The 18,551-nt window shown below is 56.6% G+C and overlaps 5 protein-coding genes across 5 annotated transcripts; 4 read left to right on the forward strand and 1 right to left on the reverse strand.

The window, feature by feature from the left end:
• Positions 1-388: 388 nt before the first annotated feature.
• On the forward strand, positions 389-3,748 carry PG997_000015 (uncharacterized protein; the record flags this gene model as incomplete). Its single annotated transcript, XM_066804330.1, has 6 exons — positions 389-1,147; positions 1,201-1,841; positions 1,902-1,997; positions 2,053-2,225; positions 2,287-2,560; positions 2,848-3,748. The coding sequence occupies 6 exons, from the start codon at positions 389-391 to the stop codon at positions 3,746-3,748; spliced, it is 2,844 nt and encodes a 947-aa protein (XP_066674103.1).
• A 1,428-nt stretch (positions 3,749-5,176) lies between these two features.
• On the forward strand, positions 5,177-6,868 carry PG997_000016 (chitinase; the record flags this gene model as incomplete). Its single annotated transcript, XM_066804331.1, has 5 exons — positions 5,177-5,345; positions 5,411-5,540; positions 5,617-6,229; positions 6,365-6,696; positions 6,778-6,868. The coding sequence occupies 5 exons, from the start codon at positions 5,177-5,179 to the stop codon at positions 6,866-6,868; spliced, it is 1,335 nt and encodes a 444-aa protein (XP_066674104.1).
• Positions 6,869-7,478: 610 nt separating this feature from the next.
• On the forward strand, positions 7,479-8,135 carry PG997_000017 (Acyl-CoA N-acyltransferase; the record flags this gene model as incomplete). Its single annotated transcript, XM_066804332.1, has 2 exons — positions 7,479-7,780; positions 7,886-8,135. 2 exons carry the CDS (start codon positions 7,479-7,481, stop codon positions 8,133-8,135), a joined length of 552 nt encoding a protein of 183 aa, XP_066674105.1.
• A 4,578-nt stretch (positions 8,136-12,713) lies between these two features.
• On the forward strand, positions 12,714-16,591 carry PG997_000018 (uncharacterized protein; the record flags this gene model as incomplete). Its single annotated transcript, XM_066804333.1, has 4 exons — positions 12,714-13,057; positions 13,098-15,272; positions 15,398-16,384; positions 16,423-16,591. The coding sequence occupies 4 exons, from the start codon at positions 12,714-12,716 to the stop codon at positions 16,589-16,591; spliced, it is 3,675 nt and encodes a 1,224-aa protein (XP_066674106.1).
• Positions 16,592-17,599: 1,008 nt separating this feature from the next.
• Positions 17,600-18,497, reverse strand: PG997_000019 (uncharacterized protein; the record flags this gene model as incomplete). Its single annotated transcript, XM_066804334.1, has 2 exons — positions 17,600-18,043; positions 18,102-18,497. The coding sequence occupies 2 exons, from the start codon at positions 18,495-18,497 to the stop codon at positions 17,600-17,602; spliced, it is 840 nt and encodes a 279-aa protein (XP_066674107.1).
• Positions 18,498-18,551: the final 54 nt, after the last annotated feature.

Consider the following 18,551-nt stretch of genomic DNA (forward strand, 5'->3'; position numbering starts at 1 on the left):
TCTATCACGGGAAGATCTGCCCAAGTTCATGGCTCTGGTGGGCTTCCTGTGACGCCAAACATGCAGGGCCGATGCGGACGTTGGCGTCCAAATGAAAAGGAGGCTTAGAACAAACAGGCAAGATGTTACATGATCGATGCACGGCTGAGGCATCTCTTGCTTGCTCAAAGGTGGCTCCACTATCTAAGCAGAGTGTATTAGGATTGCGGCACAGCATCAGGCAGTCATGCAGGCTGGCTTTTCTTTTTATTCGGGGAACTTATAGGGGTATTTGGCTCATGGGTACTGAGCTCCCCCTCTTCACTCACTTTTATACCAAGCCATCCTTCGACAGTATTGGAACGATTGTGGTTAGCACCCGAGGTTCCTGCTACATAATCTCCTTGTTATGGCCGACCCGCTCTCGCTGGCCGCGTCTGTCGCCGGCCTCATTTCGCTCGGCCTACAAGTCACCACCGGCATTGCAGAGTACCTCAATGCCGTCGAAAGCCGGAGCGAGGAGCTGAGCTCGGCCCAGCGACGGAACGAAGCCCTGGCAAACACCATCGCCATCATCGAAAGGGCCGCCGGGAAGCTGGAACACGTGTCGCCCGACGCGGCCACTTCCGCGAAACGAAGCCTCGAGGTCTGCAGAGGCAGCCTGAACGCACTCGAAAGTTTTGTCGCACAGCTGACAGGTACTGATCCGCACACCTGGAGGGCGAAGCTCCTGACCAGCAAGTTGCATTATATCTTTGATCGGTCCAAGGTCCAGCAGCTCTCCGCGCGCGTGAGCCAGACGACCTCCACCTTGCAGCTGGCTGTGGATGGTTTAGGACTGTTAGCAATCACCGTCATTTATGAGTCGGTTGCGAACATCCATGGCGATGTCCCTGGATTGCAATGTGGTATCGAACTGGTCCAGAAGCAGCTGGATGGTTATCGCCAGACGAGCAAACAGCAGATGGTCGATAATACCACGGAGCTAGCGGAACACATTGCCTACGCCCGAGACATGTCTCAATCGGCGTTCCAGCTTCAGCAAGGGCATCTCGAGAGTATTCAGATACAGAATGCGGGTGTCATGGATAGACTGGCTAGCATCGAAGCGTCTATGCGAGCGTTTGTCCTTGAGAATAGAGTCGACGACGGCTTGCCAGATGGCCAAGTAGGTCGCTTACCGATCCAGAATGGAATAGCAACTGATTCTCTGAGGTTCAGGCACGCTTATCCCGCTCAGTCGCCCGCCTGATGGCCAAACCAGCTGCTTCCAGAGAACTATGCGAGATGCTACCTTCTCACGGTAGCCATGGAGCAAACGACGCACGGTCAATATGGGATCCCTCGGGGCAGCCAAGCAAGTGTGCATGTGGCCGAAGGCTGCCGACGAGCACGAGCTTGGACTATTCTCAGTTCGGCTCGATTTATTGGTACAAACAGCTGACTTCCAAGGGACATTCGCCGCATTGTCCCATGTCCAAGGTCATCACCCTCAATCAAAAGCGGCGATGGGGCTTTCGGGTTACTGGTCTGGCGCAGTCGATCATGAAAGGCGTCATTGAAGCCACGTTCGACATGACATCCGGAGCTGGAGGCTGGAGCATCAGCCCTGGCTTTCGATACTACCCTACAGTCAACGGGGACGACGACCCAGCTTTCCAGATCCTCGGACTCGTTGGTATACTACTCGGGGAACTGAAAAACAGAACCTCCAAGTCCCCAAAGTCGCTTGAACTTATCGCATCATTCCACAGAGTGGCAATGGACAAGATGAGCTATCTGTTTCGTAGCGGGAAAACATCGCCGCTGGTGGTGGATTCTCAAAACCAAAGCCTCATGCACAAAGCTTTCACTGCATACAGGTCAGATCCTCGCATGGTCCACTCGATTGGCAACTATTGAAGCTAAGTTCTAGAGACCAGTCTTCACTTCGATGTAGCTGAGCAGTTACTATCCGAGGTTGTGCAGATGTTGTTACTCTATGGCGTACCGCCTGTTTCATACGACATTAAGGGACAGTAAGAAGTACAGGAGTCAATGATGCAGCAGTGCATGGCTAATTGCAATCGATAGCTCGGCAGGCTGCCGCGGTTTGACCTTGTGGTATGCACGTTTCACGGCCTTCACACTTATCGCGGAAGCCGACGATGAAGCAAGACCGATCACGATACGGCCTGGTCCGTTGGATTTAAAGATGCCATACAGTTTCCAGATGCGGTTCGGAAAATCGATTCCTTTGGCAGAAGGTATGTACTGTATACTTTACTATGACGAGCTGATAAGAAGCCGAAAACTGACTTTCGACAGTACTGGGGTGCGGCCCTCTCAGCATCGCCATATTGCGGGATGACAACCATGGTGTCCAGTCGTTACTTGCAAGCCACCCGGATTCCATCAAGGAAAAGAATCTGTTCGGCCAGACGCCTTTGCACATGGTGTTTTTTTCGCGATGGCAAGGCGTTGCTTGCCCATCATTCTTGACGCAGCCCAAGCAGCCAATGTGCTTTACGAAGCAGACAATCTTGGCTATACTGCGCTTATCTTGGCCCTACGGCTGGCTGGACAGACTTGTCGAAATCAAGTAGATTCCAAGGAATGCACCGATTGCACCTGTTCCGGTCCCCTGGCGATGCTCCTCGACATGGACCCGGCCCTCAACTAATACGACCTTCAACATCTCAAACACAAAGATCCGCATTCATCGGCAAAGGGGTGGAAAGTCTTCTTTGCCCATTTGAAAGCGCGGCGAGAGCAGCTGAGGGAGATTGCCCTGCAAAATCAGTGGGCTATCCGGGATAGCTCAGGGCTGATCCAAAACGCAAAAGTTTTGGATTTGCATGTGTTGAAGATTTACAAAACACTCGAAAGCAACTACGTCAGAGTTCCCATGTTTCTGGATACCGCGGAGCCTTCTATCGATGCATCTGGCCAAAAGAACCTACCAGTTGTGTACGAATGCATGCCGGAAAATGCCCAGCTAGCCGAGATGGGGTTCCAGATGGGGTTCCGGGACACTGATTACGACATCCGGTTCGGAGATCCGCCGCTTCTACATGTCCGAAATCCGGTTTATATCGATTGGTTACTACAGAAAGGTGCCGATTTAGGACGTTGGATCTGGCCTCTGGGGAACGACCAGCCCACGACACACGGCCTCTGCAGCGCGCCCTACGTCATGTACCACATCAGCGCGCCGAACTTTCGCGAGAAGCTTGGCCCAGAAGAAGCCCACAGCCTAACGTCCATCCTTAGCAGGGCTGTTCCCATCCGAGTGGCAGATATCTGCTCCTGCGAATGCGCTGTGGGAGGCTGTACACCCTTTGTGTACATGCTGAAGCGTTGGTTCAAGAACTGGGTCATGTCACCAAGAGAGATTGCCGACATGCCGCTTTTCGAAATGGCCGAGGGCTTGACGACAGACGCCGTCAAGTCTTTATACCTGGATGCTGTGCGATTTGCATGTTTCTACATTCTGGGTCTCACTCACACATACTGCAATCCTTTTTACATTGTCGACTCAGTAATTCCATACGAGGAGAGAGACCACGGAGAGGTCGAGGAAATCCAGCAAGAAGAATGCCTGCTTATCAATCTCCTTGGCGAAATGGTCGACGAGTTCACAGATAGGACTGCACGGTGTGTTTCTGGCGACCCGTTACAACCGTTACAGGATTGCTGGAACGACTACTGGCGTGACTACGTCCCCGAAGTACTGCGGACGTTGAAGAACGGTCGGATGACGGAGGAAGAACGCAAAACGCGGAGATGATCGGTGTGGTGTGGGCAGACGATGACGGTGGCGACTGGTCGGAAGAGGTTACCGTGGAAAGTATGATCAGCCAATGCTATCGCAAACTCGACACGATTATGGGAAATGTTTAGCCCACAATTGGAGCTAGCGGCCATCGAAAGGGAAAAGGGTATCCAATACATCAAAGAGAGATGCGATAGCGAGGCCTGTATCGGGGAGAAGCAGGAGTAGGGTACTCGTTACCTCATCATCGATGAGACTTCGAGGGTCCATAACGTTCTGTCAACTCATGATGCGTTGCAACCATTGCCCTTTCGGTTGTTTGGGCAAATGGGCCCGTGGAGGGCGGCCATCTACTTCACGGGGCGACCATGCCCGTCGCCTCTGATGAACCAATCTGACACTGCACTAGCCGCCGACTGCTCCCAGTGTCTGGCTGACCCTCAAGCTGAGAGATCACCAATCATGGATCAGAACGGGGAATGTTTTCGATGTCCGTCATCACTGGAACCCGGCAGCTGGTAGGAAGACAGGCTCTGCGCGTATAGCTGAAGTCCGATTTGGGTTTCACCGGTCGCTGCACGTGACCCCTTAGTGTTCCACACGGACGGTCACTCCTGCGAACCGGGTGTCTTGAATTATCCAGCTTTCAGCTTACTAGGAAGATAAGCTTCGGCCGATCGATAGGGAAGGCGGTACTCGGCAAGGGCGCTGGGAAAATCGCAATTCCCGTGTGATCGGACGAACATGACGATTGGGATGCACGGGGTGATGCAGACCCCAAGCGAAACTGCCATCGTGGATAAATCGGAAAAGGAAGCTCGAGTGAGGATTGCAGAGGATGAGCAACCTGAAGGCAATGATTGCGCGATAGCGGACATTCATGCGCCCTGGTCTGCCTGCGATCTGCGTCCAGGATGTCGATAAGGATTTAAGCGAGCGTTGGAGAGAGCATGGGCACGTTGGGTTGGAGAAGGTCGGGTCGGCTATTATTGTAGGTGTACCTGCGTGAACCAGTGTGGCACCAATAAGGTTGACTGACCCAGGGTGGTATTCTTCCAGAACACATGTTCCTGTGTCTTGTCCCTGGGATTGTCTCGTGCAGGCAGCGCCCGACCAACGACACCACATTCCTGGCCAACACAGCACCCCACCAACGCCATCATCAGATTCCCAACAGTAGCCGGGCCCCGTCCCTAGTTCAAGGGCTGGATTTTTGACAGGCGGTGCAAAATGTCTGGGGTATTGAATAAATACGCGAACCATGGCTGAGACAGACGGTTTCTGGATTGTCCCATGTTGCCAGGCCAGGAAAGAGAAACGCCCGAGACGCTGGCCTTTGGACAAATATATTGCCTATATCGTACGCCGCTCCTTGGCTTGCTCTTGCAGAATATCGTCACACTCTTCCGTTGTATCTCTCACTCATGAAACATGAGACCCAACATGACGCTTCGTGCGACGCTTGTCCTACCGCTGGTGACTCTGCTGTCCCTTGCAGCGTCGGTGTCTGCCGGCTACAATGCCAATGAACAGACAAACATTGCCGTCTACTGGGGCCAGAACTCGTACGGGCAGGCGAAATCCCAGGAGCGACTGAGCGTCTATTGTGCCAGTACGTAGCACCGGATAATGGCCATGGTTCACCCCGGAACACCCACTGACACGCGACCATCGCAGATTCCAAGATCAACATCATCCCCCTGGCTTTCATGAACGGCATCAAGACCCCCATCACCAACTTTGCTAATGCCGGGGACAACTGCACCGCGTATGCGGGCACGCAGCTACTCAACTGCCCGCAGCTCGAGTAAGTGATTGCCAATGCGACTTGTGACTGGCTTGTGCGACAACAGGTATAGCTGCTAACAGAGGCCTGTCATCAGGGAAGATATCAAGACTTGCCAGAACAACGGCAAGACCATCCTGCTCTCCCTGGGCGGCGCGACCTACACCGAAGGCGGCTTCAGCTCCGCTGCCGACGCGCAGGCTGCGGCCACCAACGTGTGGAATCTGTTCGGGCCCAACACCGCGACGGCCAACCGGCCCTTCCGCAGCGCCGTGGTGGACGGGTTCGACTTCGACTTCGAGTCGTCGACGACCAACATGGCGCCCTTCGCGGCGCAGCTGCGTTCGCTCATGGACGCGGCCACGGCGGGCTCGGGCAAGCGCTACTACCTGTCGGCGGCGCCGCAGTGCCCCTACCCGGACGTCGCGATCAACGACATCCTGGTCAACGTGCCGCTCGACTTCGTCATGGTCCAGTTCTACAACAACTACTGCGGCGTCTCGTCGTTCCGGCCGGGGCTCGCGACGCAGTGGAACTACAACTTTGACACGTGGGACACGTGGGCCAAGCAAACGAGTAAGAACAAGAACGTCAAAGTCCTGATCGGGATCCCGGCCAACACGGGCGCCGGGGGCGGGTACCAGCCCGCCAGCGCCATCGCGTCCGTCGTGGCGTTCTCCAAGCAGTACTCCAGCTTTGGCGGCATCATGGTTTGTAATCCCACGAGAGCGTCTTGTCCATGGTGTATATGGGCTTTCGGTGCTTCGAGACGGGGAACCATGGACAAGACTTCCCCATTCTGCAGATAGTAAACAGAAGTACTGACTTGTGTGGTTGCGCGACAGATGTGGGACATGAGCCAGCTATATGCCAACTCGGGCTTCCTGGACTGCGTCTACGCGGCTCTGGCTTCAGGCGGCACCAGCCCACCTCCTACCCCCACGACCACGCCGACGACCACGGCCACGCCACCGTCGCAAACCACGCCGACAACCCTGACGACAACGACAAAGACGCCGAGTTGCACTGCAGTAGTGTCCACCGTCACGGCTACCGTCACGGCCACGGCGGGTATGGCCACTACTACTGTGTATACCACTAAGCCCGTCGAGCAGACCACCACCCCGGCGCCGACGCCAACCGGCTCGCCTGGAGGCACGGTGAACCAGTGGGGACAGTAAGTTTTCCCTTATCTTTTGTTCAAGTTCGAATTCAGCATATTCAGCATGATGCCGATGACTGACGTCTTGATTGCTAGGTGTGGTGGGCGAGACTACACGGGCCCGACGCAGTGCAAAGCCCCGTTTACATGTGTGAAGTCGGGCGAGTGGTGGTCAGACTGTCGATGATTGGGTGCAAGTGAAGAGGTAGTAACACTCAGTGGAGGATTAGGCTAGAGAAGGAGTCGAGGTTTGGCATTTTTCTGTTCAATCACGACACACGACGACATGTATTGACGCTACGATGACACACGGAAATGGGAGTTTCTGATTATGGGTTTGCAACATGGGTTTTCGCAGGACTTAGAAACGATTTGGGCGGATTCACTGTTAAGTAGCTAGATAGATGAGCACCAGGCTCGAGATAATGGAATACGTTCAACCGAGATGAGTCTACCAAGTTCAATATGTGACGAGTAGTGACGGAAGGTGTTGAACCGTTCTGCAGCTTGCTTCAAAGTTGGGTGATGTCTCCTGCCGACCGCGATCGCTGCAAGTGGAGATGCCGTAGCGTCGGCAAGGCCAACCGAAAATGGCGTTGCCCACCTCCACACACAAACCGGCCCGGAACCTTATTCAGCGATCAGCAGCAACCTCGACTGCGCATCCCCCAACGGGCTTCGTTACTATCTGATCATCTTCACCCCGAACCGAAGGCTTGAACGACGAAACTCACTGCCTTACAACACAGTTTCCCTTTTCTTTCCCTTGGCATCGTCGAGAAACATCTCACTTCCGAATGTCTCCCTCCACCATCAGCTCGATCTCCCCCGCCGAGCTCTTCCCCGCCTCCGCCATCCCCGCCGACGCCGCCGGTGTGTTCCCCGCGGGCTACCGGCTGCGGCCGCTGCGGCGCGACGACCACGCCGCCGGGTTTGTCGACTGCCTGAGCGTGCTGACGTGGGTCGGCGACATGACCGAGGCCGAGTTCCACGAGCGCTACGACGACATGGCCGCGTCCAACGGCACGTACTTTTACCTCGTCATCGAGCACGAGGGGCGCGCCGTGGGCACGGGGGCGCTGGTGGCCGAGAAGAAGTTGTACGTTTTACGTTCTATTTTTCTTTCCTTTCTGCTTATTCTCCTCGTGCGGTCACATGAAGACGAGACGGACGGATACTGGATCCTCTACTGACTACGGTACAGCATCCACAACCGCGGCAAGTGCGGCCACATCGAGGAGATCTCGATAGCCAAGGCGCACCAGGGCAAGGGCTTGGGGCTCAAGATGGTGCAGGCCCTGAACGCGCTGGCGGCGGCGGTCGGGTGCTACAAGACCATCCTGAACTGCGGGGAGCGGACGGAGCAGTTCTACGTCAAGTGCGGCTATCACAATTCGGGCATTGAAATGTCGCAGTACTTTGAGGAGGCCGTGGACTCCTATCACAGGGGCTGATGGCAGGTTGATAGGTTCGAATGGATGGATGGTGGGGGTTAGGTCGCAAAAAGTCCGAGCCGGCGAAGGTCTCCAGCGTCTAGACCGAAGCGAACCGGAGAGTGTCCCGGGTGCATGTCGGTCGTCAGTGTCATCAGTTTTAATATCTACCTGTGCATTTACATGACATGACATGACCAAAGAAAGGTGCGCGCACAATCGATTCTAGTGTGACGCAACCCGAGACCTCGAGGTGTTGTCCAGGTGGTCGAGACGCCGTTGCTCAGTGGAGGAGATAGCAGGTTCTGGTTCATGCAAGTCATCGTGACATTGCCTGATTGGCTGCGGTGCTCATCAGGTTCTGAGAGAGGGGGCAGCGAGAGAAATGGCAGGTGGATAAAGTCTTCGTGGCGGTCAGCAGTAAAGGAGGAGAAGGGGGCGCATTGTATTGCCTCTTTTCTGTGTAGTCAGACACACATGCTTGACAAGGTCCTCGAGGTAGCTCTCTCGTTCTCGTTCGAGGGGAAAAACGATGGAACGAACGCGCGCATGTGGGAAAGAAGTTGAATTTGCGGTGAGAGGTTAGGAATTCACTGGCTTTTCAGCCCTGGGGAGCTTCTGGCTGCATCTTCGCTAAAGAGCAGATAAGTTGGGTCCCTGGTTGCCGCGTTGGCAATTCCCAAGTCGAACCCAGTCGAACCCCTGCCCAGGATCCGCTTGTGATAGATTAAATTGTGGAGTGGCCATGTCTCGAAGGGGGACGCGAAGACATCATGGCCCAGACACCAGCGTTGCGCATGTTGGAGGTTCATGATCAATCTGTGTGTTGGTCGGTACGACGATTTGTCTCTGCTAAGGTCTGTCTTCCATGTGGTGTTCATTGAGCGTGTGTTTCCTGAGTGTGGACATGCCGACGTGACGATCCAGATCAGGGAGTGTCAAGCAGGTAAATAGATGTAGATGACGCGACAGGAAAAAGAAGACTGGTCAGAAAATGGATGGAAGAATCCCAGCTGGGATCCAACCCTCTGGCTGTTCAGGGACCAAGCCAAGTGGGGGTGGCCAAGTCAAAGCGCCCCCCTCGAAGGAAGGAAAGAAAAAACAGTGGCGTTCGGGAATGGGGGGCCCTGACAGCAGCTCTGGACGACTGGGTCAGACTCATCGGTAAGCGTCAGGCGCGGAAGACGGAATACATATTCCAGGCTGGTTGGTCATATCATATCGTCTTCCCATATCGTTCCGACCCAGCATGGAGGGAGCTGGCATTGGAGCTGGAGCTCTTGACCGGTTAGGAAAGAGAGGGCATCGTGGCTTAGTAAGACATCTCTGGAGGCCATGCACTGTATCTGGAGGTATCAGTTATTAGGCACTTAGCTGCTGAGGCGCTGTAGATGGGAACAATCCCATTGCCGGTTTGCATGGCGTTTTACTCGATGCACGGCAGCAGCCAGCAAGGGTACAAGTGCAAGCAGCCAACGGTTTGCCGTGATGGATGCATCATCCCCAGCTGCAGGCAAACCTATCATAATCAGGGCATGGCATGGCATTGCGCCCAACACCACCACACTACTGATGGTGTATTACGGCTTGTGCCACCCTCGAAAACCTGGCTTGTTTGTATTTGTGCGTGTGCGTGTGCGGGTGCATGTGAGATTATCTGGTTTCTGTCCGTTTCATCGCCCACCACCGTCGTCTTGTTTTAGCATTTTTTGGTTCTTGTCAAGCCGTCCGTGCCTGGGAATGCTTGACTCGTTTTGGTGCCGGGGAGCACAGACGACGTGTTTCCCAACCCGACCTTGCTTCAGCGCACTCGCTGCACGAGACGAGACCTGGGATGCAGGGAAAATCAAGGGAGGGGTTGAGAAGAGCCTCTCTTCTTCTCAGCTTTGTTCGAGTCGAATTGCTGGCGGATCCAGGGGAGTTTATAGCGGCGCGCCCTACTTGTAGCAGATTGGCAGATTCATGCTGGTTGATTGATGGTGACGCCGGCGGAGGAGGGACCGACAGGGATGCCTTATTTTTAGGTAAACAAGAACTTCCATTCGTCATTTTGGCCAGGACACTTCCTCCGCTGCGTGGCTGCTACTAACAGGACTAACAGGGGGAGCTCTGCAACCCCTGCCTCGACTCTCGCAAGTGCTGCTTGAGCGGCCCACCATCAGCACTGGCGGCCCACCGTGGGCGCTGATTAGCATGTAAACATCCCCGATTGTTGTTCAAGACCTGCAGCCGGAATTTGGGGTCATCCCTGTCCACAGCCGGGTGCTGCTGTGCTCTGGTCACGCTTGCATCGGCATCCCCCCCCAGGACACCCCCCCAGGACACCCCCCAGGACACCCCCCAGAACAACCCCCTTCGCTGTCACCATCACGGAATCTGGGAGCACTGCCTGACAGCCACTAGCTGGACTGACAGCTAAACACGGAGGTCTGTCCTGGACCAAAGCAAAGCGAAGCGCGGCGACAACGACGACGACGACGACTCGGCGGACGAAAAGGAGCTGATGCTGCACACTACACGATGTGTCAGTACATCACATCTCAACCATGCAGCCCTGAGCCTGAGTCTACTGTCTATATGCATACTCCGTACTTGCTTCTGATCTTAAAGCCTCAACCGATTCCACACCCAAATGCTCTCACTGGCCTGGCATGGAATTTGGCATTTGATCATGTACAACACAGCATGCAGGACGGACAGAGTTCCACCAGCCCTCCAAACAAGGACAGATCAAGCAGCGATCTCTCCTTCTCGTCACAGACACACACACTCACACACGCACACACACACACCGTCACGTCCCATACCGCAACATTTCTGCATACACTTTACTTGTACTCGAGCGCTAAAAGAAGAAATACGTCTGCCGTCTGTGTGTATGTGCCTGATTGACTTGACTGACTTGATGAGATTGTCAGCGCCCCTGTCAGTCATCAGCCATTTGCGCCTTCGTGTACCATGTCGACTCACATTCCTGACATCAGAGACATGCGGTATACCTGTTCCTGGATCTCTCTGTGTTGGGTACCAATATATGCATCCTGCTGCGAAGGAGTAAGAGTTGGCGCATCACAGGTTTACCTATCTACCTATTTACCTCTGTATCCATTGCTGCAAGGAATCTTTTAGAGTGCAGAACGTTTGACGAAAAAGAAGGCCGCCGCATCGTCGTCAGTGTCGTCTGAGTTGGCGCCGTTGGGCAGTTTCCCGCTAAAAGGGACGATCAGTTCCTTGGAGGGTGCAGTACATGCTCGCAGTACATGCGGTATTGACGCGCTACCGGGTCCATCCCACCCACTACGACACCCACACTTGAATCCGGTCCAGCCTTTCCCTCCCTCCTTTTTCTGTCCCTCCTGGAGAGCTTGGCCTACAGTAGTTGCAGGTACCTCGAGTGCAGCATCCCACTACGATTGTGCATGGCCGCTCACCAAAGGTACATGTAACCTAGCATCCAGCAGCAGCAGCAGCAGCACCTCCACATTGGAACTTCCTGGAAGGTCAAGAGCAGCAGCAGCAGCAGCAAGCAAGGAGGGCCTGCATCCACGCATCTAATCTGCAGGCCGCCGAACTACCCGTCTCCAACCCTTTTTCAAGGTTCTGCAGGTAGGGGCAAGAGGAGTAGTAGCAGGAGGAGCAGAGGAGAGTAGAGAAAGAAGAAGGACAGAAGGAGAAAAAAAAAAAAAAAGGCTGCATGGATGTAGGCTACCTTGCTTTGCTTGTGCTTGGCTTTTGCAGGCTTGCACCTTGGCCGGGGGCTCGCAGCCCATCGAATCGCCTTTTGCAGGACGGGCTAGCCGCTAAAGTCAGTGAACTCCCGCGCTTGGTCCCCAATCCCCGTCTTTTCCCAGCCAGGTCACTATTGATTTTTCCCATACCGCACATTGATTCATTGCATTGCAACTTTGACATCCTCGCCCATTTCACCCATACCTCTTACTTACTTACTACTACTACTACTTTCTGCGCGTATCACCACCAGCAGCCGCAGCTTCGAGGTCGTCGCGTATTGTCTGTCTGTTGCATGTCCATCTGCCTTGCCTTGCCTTGCCCGACCGAGTCCAGTGATCGTAGCATGCTGCACCTCTTGGCCGTGTCTGTCTATGCGGTTTTGTTGAGATCGCCCTAAAGAAACGGATTCGACCACGGAACGCCCGACTGGCGACGCTGGGATCGTCCAGAAATCCAAAAACCACCACCCCGAGAAAGAGAGTCGTGTTGTTGACGTCGCATACTACCTGTCGCCCGGACTTGTCGCCGACTTTACGAGACTCGACTTGAGCCCGACGCCGAACGACGACGAACGAAGACGAAGACGAAAGACGAAACAACGGTCGAGACCAAGAAAGTATTGGAGCTTGTCGGGTTTTGGGTGCCCCCAAGTGTTTCCCAATCACGGGGGAGTAGAAGAGCTTAGCTGCCAAAAGTAGGAGGGAAAGAAAAGGTACTTACAATTGCCTGCAAAAGCCAGTAGCTGGTAGTCCGGGTTCCAGAAGCCGGGCCTGGTTTTTGGTTCGGTTTTGCCTTGGGGGGGAGAGGACTGGGAACATTTGGAATATCCACAGCGTCAATTCTTCGTTTGTTTTTTTCCCCGGCGCCATGGATTCACGACAGCCACTTCATCACCATCAACCACCACCACCACCACAATTGCAGCAACCGCAGCAACCGCAACAACAGCCCATCGGCGTGCCTTTTGCTCGCACCGCCGGCGCCTCACCGCCCTACGGCCGCTCGCCATTCCCTCACGGCCCGAACCCTGCGACCACGCCCTCGCCCTACCCGCCTGCATCGCATCCGCAGGCGCATCCGCCCCCGACGAGTCCTGCAGGTTCCGTTGTCGCTGCATACGAGCACCAGCATCAGCGACACCCTTCGGACCCCGGCTTCTTCGCGCATCAAGCCGCACGAGCGACTTATGCCCCGACCACCCCTCGCATCCCGTCCACACCCACTCGCGACACCCGAGCACCTCGTCAATAGGCGCCCCTATCCATCGCAACATGGCGCCTCCTTCACCGCCCCCGACCTCGCAACAGCACCCGCAACAATCGCAGCCGCCACCCCAGTCGCAGATGCCGCCCACAGGCCACCCCATGAACCACTACGGGCACCCATCTGCGTCGCGAGGACCCCCGTCAATCTGGGACCACCCAGCGCTTTCCCTGCGGGCCGAGAGCTTCCCGCGCTGAACTCCATCCCCAGGACAGGCAACGCTGGCGGAAGCATGTCGATATCCGCCATGCTCGGCGGCGGCGGCCCTCCTCACCGCGAATCAACACCCGGCCACCCGTCCAACCATACCGCCTTCCCTCCTCCGCCGACCACGACGGCGGCTGGGCCTGGTCCCGGGCCCGCCTATGCGAGCTCGGTACACGCCTCACCCAGGATGCAGAATGCGACCGAGTACAATGGCTACGCTCGAGGGCCGCAGACGCCGCCCGAACACATCCGCCCGTACGACGCGAGGGATCAAAGGGGCAGTGTGGCCGGCTCGCCTCCCCAGGCCATGTACGGGACACCCGAAGTGGCGCGCTTCGGCACGCCCCAGGCGTATCCCCAACGCGGGCCGCCCATGGGCCCCGGCGACGATAGGAGAGACCCGAGCGGGAGGATGTCCGCGGCCAGTGTGCCACCGAGGCCCAGCAGTCAGCCGAGGGCGTACGCCGGCATGCCTGGGCGCCCGGTAGAAATGGGACGTGGGCCACCGCCGCAGCCTCAACCACAACCCGGCGAGCAGATGTTCGGACGCCGCGACGAGATGCGACCTGGACAACAAGAATACAACCCCGAGCGGGTGCCGCGACCCATGTCGTTTGAAGAGCAGAGGAGGTTGATGGAACGCGACCGCGAGATCCGAGATCAAATGGACAGAGAGGCCGAGTACCGCGAGAGGGAACGAATGGAGCGAGCCCGGTTCGAGGAGCAACAGCGACCGTTTATGGCAGAGAGGGAAAGGATGGAACGCGAACGCATGGAACGAGACAGGATGGACAGAGAGCGCGAGCTGGATATGATGCGGGAGCACGGCATGAGGGAACGGACTTCTTCCGACCCGAACCACCCGCATGCGCAGCAGCGGCCTGTCGATTATGGTCCGCCAGGCCCCAACGGACACAAACCGCCTCAGGGGCCACCTCCATACGGCAGGATGGACCCGCGAGAAGCCGCGGCCTGGCAGCAGCAGCAGCAACAACAACAACAACAAGCACAGGCACAGGCACAACAACAAGCGCAACAGCAACAGCAGCAGCAGCAGCAGCAGCGTCCTGGCTTCGACCAACCACCACGAGGTCATTACGATCAGCAGTTCCCGGGCCAGCGACCAAATGACTATCCCGTCACCAACGGCCCTGTCTATGACCGCTATCCAGCCCATGCGCAACCCCCCATGGAGCGATACCCGCCAGGCGGGCCCCCATCGCAAGGCATGCCGATGCCCCAGCAGGGCCAGGCAGGACCGCCGCCCCCTCAGCCGTACGATTCTCCCGAGCGACATAGGTTTGCACAAATGCCGCCACATCAACAGCAGCAGCAACAGCAACAGCAACAACAGCAACAGCAACCTCCGCTCCACCAGCAGCATCGACCGCGACCGAACGAAGAGGGTCCCCCTCCGCCCTCGATAGCATACAACAATGGTGGCCAGGGCACCCTCCTCTACGAGCCTTCGCGGCAGCAGCCCCGCCCTATGGACGAGGGACAGGCACCTCCTTTGATGCGCCAGCAGTCTAACAACGGGCTGCTGGCCATCGGCGAGATCAACCGCAAGGGGCGTGTTTCTCCCTTGCCACAGGCGGTGCAGGGCGCACAGCCGCAGCATCAAGGCCCGGCGGGGGAGCCTGGCATCAAGAGCGAATTCGGCCGCATGTTTTCTGGCATAGGAAGCGGTGCTAGCGGTCTGGGTTTCTCGAGTCCAGTGCTCTCGGGCGCCACCATGCCCTTCACCAACTCGGGGCTCGCCCGACGCGACGATGTCGAGCCGCCTCACAACGAGGGGCCGCCCGAGCCGCCGGTCAAGGCCGTGCGGAAGCGCAACCGGAAACCCAAGGACGTCGACGGCAGCAAGGGCGAGGATGATGACAACAGCACCGGCCGCAACACGCCGGTCGGCCGGGCCAAGCGGCCCAAGACCCATGCTCATCATCACCATCACCAGTACGTATCATTGTCGCGTCTCCCCCATATTGCACGTTCCCTGCTAACTCTTCATGTTGAACAAGCCATCACCACCATCACCACCATGGGGCGGAGAGGACGACCTCTCCACTCCATGCCGGCAGCGCCCCGCTCAAGAACATGAAATCCACCACGCCCATTCCGTCCCCGACCGGCCTGCCCAAGGACTTTGGCCTCACCCACAACCACCAGATACCCCGTTCCAACGGAGCTGGTCCGACCTCGGCCCCGAAACAGGCCGTCAATACCACGCCCGTTATTGTCCCGAAGACGAAAAGGAGCGTGAACTCCCAGGCGGTTCTTGATAGTGTCGCGCACAAGCCGCGCAAGCATCTCGGGGACGTCGTCTACGACTCCAGCCTCACGCCTGCCAAGCTCATGTCGCCGTCGCGATTCGGCTTCGCCTCGACGCCGCGTCCGCTGCCCATGGCGATGATCCGGGACAACGAGAACTCGACGCTCACGGTGAAGATCCCGCGGGCGCATCTTACGGCGGTGGCGCGCGAGGAGATCACGACGCGCCGCGCCATCTGGGGGACGGATGTCTACTCGGACGACAGCGACGTGGTGGCGGCGTGTATCCATGCCGGCTGGATTCGCGGGGAGTGGTCCAACGACATCGACACCGACCTGCTGGATCTGCGAGTACAGCCGACCAAGGCCAAAGGCCGCAACGCGGCGCCGCCTGCTGCTGCTGACCAAGGACCCCAGGAGGTTCTCACGTCGCCGCCGAGCACGGGACCGGTCCAGGTCCCCCACCACCGCGACCTTCACGTGACGCTGCTCATTCTGCCGGCGCTGGAGAAGTACACGAGCAGTACCCGGTTCGGGATCCAGAGCCGCGAGTTTGGCGGCACGTACAACGGGCGCAAGAGCAGCCACGACGGCATCAGTTTCATGATCACGGCGATCCGCTGGGTCGACGGGGCGGCGCCGCAGAGCCGGCTTAGGGGCAAGGCGCGGCGCGAACGCATCCGGAAGGCGATGAGCGAGGTCCAGCGCGCCCACGTGCTCGACATCGGGGAGGAGACTCGAAGAAGCAGCAGCTGCAGAAGAAGTTGCCGCCGGCGCCGACGACTGCGAAGATTCCGGTCAGTAACGGCAATGCGGATGGCGATAAGGAGAACAGCCACCCCGTCAACGGCAGTAATGGGGTCGCGATGGACGCGAAACCGTCTTCGTCCCCGGCGGCTGAGAAAGCTCACCAAGAAGAAGTGCGGGAGCCCAGCAGTCATACGGAAGGGCCTGCCAAGGTGGACGTCGTGCCGGCGGCAGTGGAAACTGCCAAGGCTGGTTAAACGACGTTCCGGTGACCTTGTATCGTACTGGCTGTTCAAACGAACGACATTCCGGTGATGTTTTGTAATGCGAAGAAAGAGGTTGAGAGAGGGTGTGTATATATACGACGTCACATGAGAACAGACGATTTCTTGGTTGGGAGATGTGCTATACGGACAGTAGGCACTCATCTATCTACTGTGGGCATGGCAGGGTAGGAGGGGATGATGGGACGGGGGGCAGAAGTCGATTGACTACGCATCATGGTCCTCTCTCACTACTCCCATCATCAGCGTTTTCAAAACTGCGTGTTGCTGTTGTTGTTTTTCTATTCGCGCGAGATACCTTAGTCAGGCTGGACTGGATGGTTCAACGGGTCATTCAGCATAGCGTGGGCGTTTTTACTTATTTCCATCTTCGAACAAAATCAACTTATTTGAAGGAATGAATACATCTGGACGTTTTTCGATTCGATTCGATGGTCTTTATCGCACGTGTTTGGTCACTTCTTTCCATTATTGTGCGACAGGTACATACGACATGCCCGATATGTAGGAAAGAGTAAAAATGTGTGTACGTTCTCTGCACAACACTGCCATAGGTACTACTTTCTTTTCCACTTCGATGCGGCGCCATCTCGGCCTGGTTCACCGACGAGCTCATCTGTGCGACATCAATGCGTCTTGTGTAGCAGGATGGATCCATGGTCTTGAGTGAGTTGTCGGGCAGCTTGGGTGCAGCAGATGTGCCTTCTGAGTCGCTAGCGAGATGCAACAAATTGTGAGGGTTTCACGGGGGCATATACGATCTAGGTGTGTTGGTTTCATTATCGTGTATTATCTGAGATTTCATTCTATTTCACTAACCATCGCTAAATAGAAGGGAAGGTGGTTTATCATAAGGCGTGCGTGTCTTGCAGGGGGTATCGGACGTGGCTAAAAGAATGATGTTGAAGTGCTTGTTTCTACTGTAGTAGTCAGACATGGAGATCGTCTGGCTACCACCAACTCTGCTCCTCGAGTCTGACTCTAGAGCATCAGGGTACCGGCGACGACAACAGCAAAGGCAGCAGTGATGAAACCACTGAAGGCGTCGATGGTGGCGGCGGCCGACTTCTTGCCGTCCTTGGCGGCGGCGTTGTTGCTGGCCTCGGCCTGGGCCTTGTTGAGGGTCTTGCAGGTGTCCATGAGGGTCGAGTTGGCCATCATGGCGTCGAGCTGGGTCTGCCACTTGGCGGCCTTGTCCTGGAAGGCCTTGATCTTGGTCTCGTCGCCCTTGAACTTGGCCTCGAGCGCCGTCTGGTTCTTGGCCATCTCCTCCGTCTTCTGCATCGCCGCCATCTTGAAGCACTTCGCCTTGGTGTCCTGGACCGAGCAGAAGCTCGTCAGGGTGGCGTTGCCCTGCATGGCGCTGAGGTCGGCCTTGGCGGCGGTGGCCTTCTTCTTGAAGTCGTCGATCTTGGTTTGGTTGTTCTACGACGTGTTAGCTTTGGGGGTTCAGCGACGGGGGGAAAGGACGAAGGAAACACACCTTGAACTTGGCGGCGAGCTGGGTGTCGTTGCCGGCCATGGCGATCATCTTCTCGGCGAACTTCATCTTGCCGCACTCGCCCTTCTCGCGGGCCTCGGCGTTGATGGTGGCGCACTCGCCGACGAGGGTGGCGTTGGCTGTCATGGCCTTGAGCTTGGTCTCGGACTCGGCGACCTTCTTCTTGAAGTCGTCGATCTTGGTCTGGTTGTTGTTGAACTTGGCGGCCAGGGCCGTGTCGTTGGCGCCCAGCTGCGTGATCATCTCGAGCTTGGCCATCTGGAAACACTGCTTGCCGATGCTGTTGGCGCCCTTGTGGTCACCGCCCTTGTTGTCGCCGCCCTCGGCGGAGACGGCGACGGCCAGGATGGCCGAGACGAAGAGGTTGGACAACTGCATCTTGACGGTAGATCAAAGTAACAAACAAATTGATATATACAAACAAAAAAGTGA

Source organism: Apiospora hydei (assembly GCF_038363865.1).
Source record: "Apiospora hydei strain CBS 114990 chromosome Unknown utg000002l_segment0_segment0, whole genome shotgun sequence".
Lineage (NCBI taxonomy): Eukaryota > Fungi > Ascomycota > Sordariomycetes > Amphisphaeriales > Apiosporaceae > Apiospora > Apiospora hydei.